Source organism: Mytilus trossulus, chromosome 1 (assembly GCF_036588685.1).
Source record: "Mytilus trossulus isolate FHL-02 chromosome 1, PNRI_Mtr1.1.1.hap1, whole genome shotgun sequence".
NCBI classification, from domain to species: Eukaryota; Metazoa; Mollusca; class Bivalvia; order Mytilida; family Mytilidae; genus Mytilus; species Mytilus trossulus.
In genome coordinates, this window is record NC_086373.1 from 3,174,714 (window position 1) to 3,183,532 (window position 8,819).

General features: G+C 39.4%; 2 protein-coding genes across 2 annotated transcripts; both read left to right on the top strand.

The window, feature by feature from the left end:
• The first annotated feature begins 4,362 nt into the window (after nt 1-4,362).
• On the top strand, nt 4,363-7,335 carry LOC134698943 (uncharacterized). The gene has a single exon (XM_063560629.1). It carries the CDS (start codon nt 4,363-4,365, stop codon nt 7,333-7,335), a length of 2,973 nt encoding a protein of 990 aa, XP_063416699.1.
• A 179-nt stretch (nt 7,336-7,514) lies between these two features.
• Nucleotides 7,515-8,348, top strand: LOC134698952 (uncharacterized). Its single transcript, XM_063560638.1, has one exon. The coding sequence runs from the start codon at nt 7,515-7,517 to the stop codon at nt 8,346-8,348; it is 834 nt and encodes a 277-aa protein (XP_063416708.1).
• Nucleotides 8,349-8,819: the final 471 nt, after the last annotated feature.

Below are 8,819 nucleotides of genomic sequence, written 5' to 3' on the forward strand. Positions count from 1 at the left end.
GCCTTCCTGTATCTAAGAACGCCAGACTTCCTGTATCCTAGAATGTCAGACTTCCTGTATTCTAGAATGTCAGACTTCCTGTATCCTAGAACGTCAGACTTCATGTATCCTAGAATGTCAGACTTCCTGTATCCTAGAATGTCAGACTTCTTGAATCCTAGAACGTTTGTCTTCTTGTATCCTAGAATGTCAGTCTTCCAGTTTCATAGAACGTCAGTCTTCCTGTATCCTAGAATGTCAGATTTACTGTATCCTAGAATATCAGACTTACTGTATCCTAGAACGTCAGACTTCCTGTATTCTAGAATGTCAGACTTCCTGTATCCTAGAATGTCAGACTTACTGTATCCTAGAACGTCAGACTTCCTGTATCCTAGAATGTAAGCCTTCCTGTATCTTAGAACGTCAGACTTCCTGTATCCTAAAACATCAGACTTCCTGTATCCTAGAATGTCAGACTTCCTGTATCCTAGTACGTCATTCTTCCTGTATCCCACAACGTCAGTATTCCTATATCATAGAACGTCAAACTTCCTGCATCGTAGAACGCCAGACTAACTGTATCCTAGAACGTCAGAATTTCTGAATCCTAGAACGTCAGTCTTTCTGTATCCTAGAAGGTCAGTCTTCCTGTATCATAGAACGTCAAACTTCCTGTATCCTAGAACGTCGGGCTAACTGTATCCTAGAACGACATATTTACTGGATCCTAGATTGTCAGATTTTCTGTATCCTAGAACGTCGGACTTACTGTATTCTAGAACGACAGACTTCCTGTATCCAGGAACGTTAGTCTTCCTGTATCCTAGAATGTAAGCCTTCCTGTATCTAAGAACGTCAGACTTCCTGTATTCTAGAATGTCAGACTTCCTGTATCCTAGAATGTCAGACTTACTGTATCCTAGAATGTCAGACTTACTGTATCCTAGAACGTCATACTTCCTGTACTCTAGAATGTCAGACCTCCTGTATCCTAGAATGTCAGACTTCTTGTATCCTAGAACGTCATACTTCCTGTATCCTAGAACGTCAGACTTCCTGTATCCTAGAACGTCAGACTTCCTGTATCCTAGAATGTCAGACTTCCTGTATCCTAGAACGTCAGACTTCCTGTATCCTAGAATGTAAGCCTTCCTGTATCTAAGAACATCAGACTTCCTGTATCCTAGAATGTAAGCCTTCCTGTGCCTTAGATTGTCATACTTCCTGTATCCAAGAATTTCAGACTTCCTGTATCCTAGAATGTCAGACTTCCTGTATCCAAGAATTTCAGACTTCCTGTATCCTAGAATGTCAGACTTCCTGTATCCTAGAATGTCAGACTTCCTGTATCCTAGAATGTCAGACTTCCTGTATTGTAGAATGTCAGACTTCCTGTATCCTAGAATGTCAAACTTACTGTATCCTAGAACGTCATACTTCCTGTACTCTAAAATGTCAGACTTCCTGTATCCTAGAATGTCAGACTTCTTGTATCCCAGAATGTTGTCTTCCTATATCCTAGAATGTCAGTCTTCCAGTATCATAGAACGTCAGTCTTCCTGTATCCTAGAATGTCAGACTTACTGTATCCCAGAACGTCAGACTTCCTGTATTCTAGAATGTCAGACTTCCTGTATCCTAGAATGTCAGACTTCCTGTATCCTAGAATGTAAGCCTTCCTGTATCTAAGAACGCCAGACTTCCTGTATCCTAGAATGTCAGACTTCCTGTATTTTAGAATGTCAGACTTCCTGTATCCTAGAACGTCAGACTTCATGTATCCTAGAATGTCAGACTTCCTGTATCCTAGAATGTCAGACTTCTTGTATCCTAGAACGTTTGTCTTCTTGTATCCTAGAATGTCAGTCTTCCAGTTTCATAGAACGTCAGTCTTCCTGTATCCTAGAATGTCAGATTTACTGTATCCTAGAATATCAGACTTACTGTATCCTAGAACGTCAGACTTCCTGTATTCTAGAATGTCAGACTTCCTGTATCCTGGAAGGTCAGTCTTCCTGTATCATAGAACGTCAAACTTCCTGTATCCTAGAACGTCGGGCTAACTGTATCCTAGAACGACATATTTACTGGATCCTAGATTGTCAGATTTTCTGTATCCTAGAACGTCGGACTTACTGTATTCTAGAACGACAGACTTCCTGTATCCAGGAACGTTAGTCTTCCTGTATCCTAGAATGTAAGCCTTCCTGTATCTAAGAACGTCAGACTTCCTGTATTCTAGAATGTCAGACTTCCTGTATCCTAGAATGTCAGACTTACTGTATCCTAGAATGTCAGACTTACTGTATCCTAGAACGTCATACTTCCTGTACTCTAGAATGTCAGACCTCCTGTATCCTAGAATGTCAGACTTCTTGTATCCTAGAACGTCATACTTCCTGTATCCTAGAACGTCAGACTTCCTGTATCCTAGAACGTCAGACTTCCTGTATCCTAGAATGTCAGACTTCCTGTATCCTAGAACGTCAGACTTCCTGTATCCTAGAATGTAAGCCTTCCTGTATCTAAGAACGTCAGACTTCCTGTATCCTAGAATGTAAGCCTTCCTGTGCCTTAGATTGTCATACTTCCTGTATCCAAGAATTTCAGACTTCCTGTATCCTAGAATGTCAGACTTCCTGTATCCAAGAATTTCAGACTTCCTGTATCCTAGAATGTCAGACTTCCTGTATCCTAGAATGTCAGACTTCCTGTATCCTAGAACGTCAGACTTCCTGTATTGTAGAATGTCAGACTTCCTGTATCCTAGAATGTCAAACTTACTGTATCCTAGAACGTCATACTTCCTGTACTCTAAAATGTCAGACTTCCTGTATCCTAGAATGTCAGACTTCTTGTATCCCAGAACGTTGTCTTCCTATATCCTAGAATGTCAGTCTTCCAGTATCATTGAACGTCAGTCTTCCTGTATCCTAGAATGTCAGACTTACTCTATCCTAGAATGTCAGACTTACTGTATCCCAGAACGTCAGACTTCCTGTATTCTAGAATGTCAGACTTCCTGTATCCTAGAATGTCAGACTTCCTGTATCCTAGAATGTAAGCCTTCCTGTATCTAAGAACGCCAGACTTCCTGTATCCTAGAATGTCAGACTGCCTGTATTTTAGAATGTCAGACTTCCTGTATCCTAGAACGTCAGACTTCATGTATCCTAGAATGTCAGACTTCCTGTATCCTAGAATGTCAGACTTCTTGTATCCTAGAACGTTTGTCTTCTTGTATCCTAGAATGTCAGTCTTCCAGTTTCATAGAACGTCAGTCTTCCTGTATCCTAGAATGTCAGATTTACTGTATCCTAGAATATCAGACTTCCTGTATCCTAGAACGTCAGACTTCCTGTATTCTAGAATGTCAGACTTCCTGTATCCTAGAATGTCAGACTTACTGTATCCTAGAACGTCAGACTTCCTGTATCCTAGAATGTAAGCCTTCCTGTATCTTAGAACGTCAGACTTCCTGTATCCTAGAATGTCAGACTTCCTGTCTTCTAGAATGTCAGACTTACTCTATCCTAGAACGTCAGACATCCTGTATCCTAAAATGTCAGACTTCCTATTTCCTAGAATGTCAGACTTCTTGTATCCTAGAACGTTAGTCTTCCTGTATCCTAGAATGTCAGTCTTCCAGTATCCTAGAACGTCAGTCTTCCTGTATCCTAGAATGTCAGACTTCCTGTATCCTAGAATGTCAGACTTCCTGTATCCTAGAATGTCAGACTTCCTGTATCCTAGAATGTCAGACTTCCTGTATCCTAGAATGTAAGCCTTCCTGTATCTAAGAACGTCAGACTTCCTGTATTCTGGAATGTCAGACTCTCTGCATCCTAGAATGTCACACTTACTGTATCCTAGAACGTCATACTTCCCGTACTCTAGAATGTCAGACATCCTGTATCCTAGAATTCAGACTTCTTGTAGTCAGAACGTTAGTCTTCCTGTATCCTAGAATGTCAGTCTTCCTGTATCCTAGAATGTCAGTCTTCCAGTATCAAAGAACGTCAGACTTCCTGTATTCTAGAATGTCAGACTTCCTGTATCCTAGAATGTCAGACTTCCTGTATCCTAGAATGTCAGACTTCCTCTATCCTAGAATGTCAGACTTCCTGTATATTAGAACGTCAGACTTCCTGTATCTAAGAACGTCAGACTTCCTGTATCCTAGAATGTAAGTGTTAGAAATTACGCACAGAAGAACGTTAACGTAACGCGCCATCATTGTAGATCGGACGTCGTGTTCTTATGACGTTAATATTGTATCTTTAGTCTTCAATACAAATTCATACAGTTTAGACGTCTTTGTTATTACATGCAGTTTTTAGTAAAACCACTTTACGATATTGGTACCGTGACCAGAAGAAGATGACTTCAAAGCTTAAATCTATTCGAGCGGGACACAGAAGCGCAGTTTCTAGGATTTTAAGAAGATTTGAGGAGAGAAGTGAAACCGAAGAAAAACCGGAAGAGGACGAGTTGGAAACAATTTTGGATACATTGAAGGAAAAGCAAGATATTCTAAAGGATTTGGATAAGAACATTTTAGATAGTGTACAAGAGGAGGATATAGAGCAAGAGATACTTGACACAGATGAGTATAAATTTAATTTAGAGACGAAAATACGCAAAATTCGTAAATTTATTCAAGCTCAAACATCAAATTTAAATGCAGCCGCTAGAAGTTTTTCGCCGCACAATGAGACACTGCAACCCATGCAAAATGTTGGCCCCGTATATAACATAAGAGATGACTCACAAAATACTGGCCTCAATTTCACGTCGTTACGTTCAAATTCAAGCGTCAATAGCAGCAACTTTCATAAACTACCGAAATTGAATTTACCTACATTTGACGGAAACGTACTTGAATGGCAGTCCTTTTGGGATTCTTTTGATTCCGCAATTCACAACAACAACACTCTAACCGACGTTCAAAAGTTCAACTACCTAAAATCTTTACTAGAAGGAGAAGCGTCATACACCATTGCCGGATTTGCTCTTACGCACACAAACTACAACAAAGCTATTGAACTCATACATGAAAGATTCGGACAAAAGCATAAGATAATTCAGTCGTACATGCAAGCATTACTAGACATACCCGCACCAAAGAATACGCTTACGCACCTTAGAAGCTACTACGACAGGACAGAAACATACATACGTGGCCTTGAATCTCTCGGACAGGCTCAAGACTCATACGGCTCGTTATTAGTACCAGTCATACTCAACAAAATGCCCAGTGAAATACGCAAAAACCTGACTCGTGAACACGGTTCAACAGATTGGTTTCTCGGTGATCTTAGAAGATCTATCCTTAAGGAGCTGGCCATTTTAGAGTCTGGTAACAGTACAGAAACAGGTGAGAGTCCGAGCGCTACAGCTACGTTCTACACAAATACAAAATCACGTAAAATCTGGCCAAAAAACAATTCAACCAATTCAACACAGAAATCTCATACCATAAGCTGTGCATACTGCAAGGAGCCCCACTATTCTTCAGAATGTACTAAATATACTGATCCAAACGACCGCATGACAATTGTAAAAAAGGAAAGACTGTGCTTTAATTGTTTAGGGCGACACAGTGTAGCAGATTGTAAATCAAAATCAAACTGCAAGAAATGTAAAAGACGTCACCACACAAGCCTATGCAACAAAGACCACGACAAAGAAACTACAAGTACAAGTAGTACATGTACAGTACAAACACACAACGCGGAGGAATCTGAGACAACAGTTTTATATTCATCTCTATGCCGTGATCGCCCAAATGTCTTGTTGAAGACCGCAATTGCACCGCTCAACTACAGAGGACAAACAATTGACACCAATATACTTTTCGACGAAGGAGCCCAAAGGTCGTTTATAACTAGGGAAGTAGCAGATACATTAGATATAAGACCAACAGGAAGAGAGGCAATAGCATTATCGGGATTTGGAGACACTGACAAGAACAGCAGAGTTCAACAACTAGATACAGCAACAGTTAAGTTACAAACTATTTATGGCGACCATATTTCAGTAGATGTTTTAATTGTACCAAAAATAGCCGCACCATTGACGACTTACATTCATACTGCCAAAACTATGCCGTATTTACAACATTTAAGATTAGCTCACGCCGTAAATAAAGATGCATCATTTGAAATAGGATTACTTATTGGAGCTGACCAATATTGGAACATAGTTGAGGATGAAAACATCAGAGGCGAGGGACCTACAGCAGTAAGGTCCAAACTAGGATATCTACTCTCAGGACCTCTGAAAGGAACCCACTCAGTGAACACAAACGCATCAATGATGAATGTAATTGTTTCAACCAAACGAGAAGAGTTTGATCTAGAAAAGTTCTGGAAGATAGAAACAACTGGGACCGAGAATATGGACGCCGATTTTAAGTTTAATCAGGAATTCCAGGACGTGTATGAAAAAACTTCGATCCGTTACCATGACAACCGCTACTTTGCAAAACTTCCATGGAAAGAGGACCACCCAACACTACCATTGAATAGACATATTGCATATCGACGGACAGTAAACGTTGTTAATAGATTAAGAAAAGATCCAAACATGTTAACAAAATATGGAGAAATCATCGCAGAACAGCAGAGAAGAGGCTTTATAGAAAAAGTTGACGACAAAATTCCACAAGACAGAAAAGTACATTATATTCCACACCACCCGGTGAAAAAGGATTCTGCAACTACCCCAATAAGAATAGTGTACGACTGCAGTTGCCGTGAAACACCTGATATCCCTTCACTGAATGATTGTTTACTAAACATTCCACCAAATCTGAACGACATAGCTGCAATACTTCTCAGGTTTCGTCTACATAAATATGCAGTAACAACAGACATTGAGAAAGCGTTTCTTAATGTGGGACTAGAAGAAAAGGACAGAGACGTTACAAGATTTTATTGGTACAGCAACCCAACAGACCCAACAGGACAGTTAGTAACTTACCGTTTTAAATCCGTTCTTTTCGGTGCAACATGCTCTCCTTTTATTTTGAATGCTGTTTTGCTGAAACATTTGAAAGACAACGTGTGCACCTGGACAGAGAGGTTAACAAATGACCTGTACGTCGACAACATTATTTCAAGTTTTTCAGAAGAAAACGATTTAATAAATTACTACAACCAGACTCGACCATTATTTGCCAACGCAGGATTTAATCTTAGATCATGGGCTTCAAATAGTGAGATATTGCAGGAATTTGCAAGAAAAGACAGTGTTGTGGACAATGACAAAATTATCAAGGTACTTGGTTTAAAATGGAATTACCAAAAGACAGACTGCGCGAAGCGCCTCCTTTTACTGTTACTGGTGTAGATTTTACTGGAGCGTTAAAAGTAAGGAATAAGAATGGAAAAGACAGTAAGGCATACATATGTCTTTTTACGTGCGCTAGCACCAGAGCTGTACACTTAGAAATAGTTACAGATTTAACAGAAGAACAGTTTATTTTAGCTTTCCGTAGATTCTCAAGTAGGAAATCACTCCCAAAAATCATGTTATCTGACAATGCGACAACATATGTAGCATCAGCGAAAGAAATTGAAAGGCTAACTTCATCACCAACACTTCAAGCAACATTGAATAGTCAAGGGACAGAGTGGAAGTTCATACCGAAGCGAGCGCCTTGGTATGGCGGTTTTTGGGAAAGACTCATTGGATTAACAAAAAATTGTATCAAGAAAGTTTTAGGACGATCTTATGTGAGTTTAGATGTACTTAATACCACAGTAATAGAAGTAGAGGCGATTCTAAATGACCGTCCGTTGACATACATATCTACAGATCCGATAGACGAGGACCCACTGACTCCATCTCATTTATTATATGGAAGGAAAATCGTATCATTACCGTATCCTAGCAACCAACACGTCGACGAGAACCTTGTACAAGACTTTACGCATTCTTCCTCAAACAAACTTTATACAGTACAATGCCAGATAATTAAGCATTTCTGGTGTAGATGGAAGAAGGAATATTTAACCGCTTTACGCGAATTTCATCGCATCAACGGTAATAATGAACAGGATATCAAAGTTGGTGACATCGTTCAAATATACGACGAAACTCCCAGGATTAATTGGCAACTAGCTATTATAAAAGAACTTGTTTTTGGACAAGATGGACTCATAAGGTCAGTTATGTTAAAAACGAAAAACGGAATAACATCAAGGCCAATAAAGAAACTTTACCCTTTGGAAATAAGTACGAATGAAGTCAACACATGCGACACAAAGGAACAGGATCATGATTCAAACACACCGAAAGATCGCAAGGCAAAACGTGTAGCAGTAGAACGAATCAGGACTTGGACTATAGGGAGAACATGAACAGATAATCGAACGTTAAATTCAAAGTGACACTATATTATGAACTGTGGACGTGGTAAAAGTTTTTTATTTTAATGATGGACTTTAAAGTTAATTTCATTTTATTATTTGAACCGAGAGACTTTAATTATTTTACAAGTTTTAAATTTTTACTTTTCGTGGGCCGGAGAATGTTAGAAATTACGCACAGAAGAACGTTAACGTAACGCGCCATCATTGTAGATCGGACGTCGTGTTCTTATGACGTTAATATTGTATCTTTAGTCTTCAATACAAATTCATACAGTTTAGACGTCTTTGTTATTACATGCAGTTTTTAGTAAAACCACTTTACGATAGTAAGCCTTCCTGTATCTAAGAACGTCAGACTTCCTGTATCCTAGAATGTAAGCCTTTCTGTACCTTAGAATGTCAGGCTTCCTGTATCCAAGAATATCAGACTTCCTGTATCCTAGAATGTCAGACTTCCTA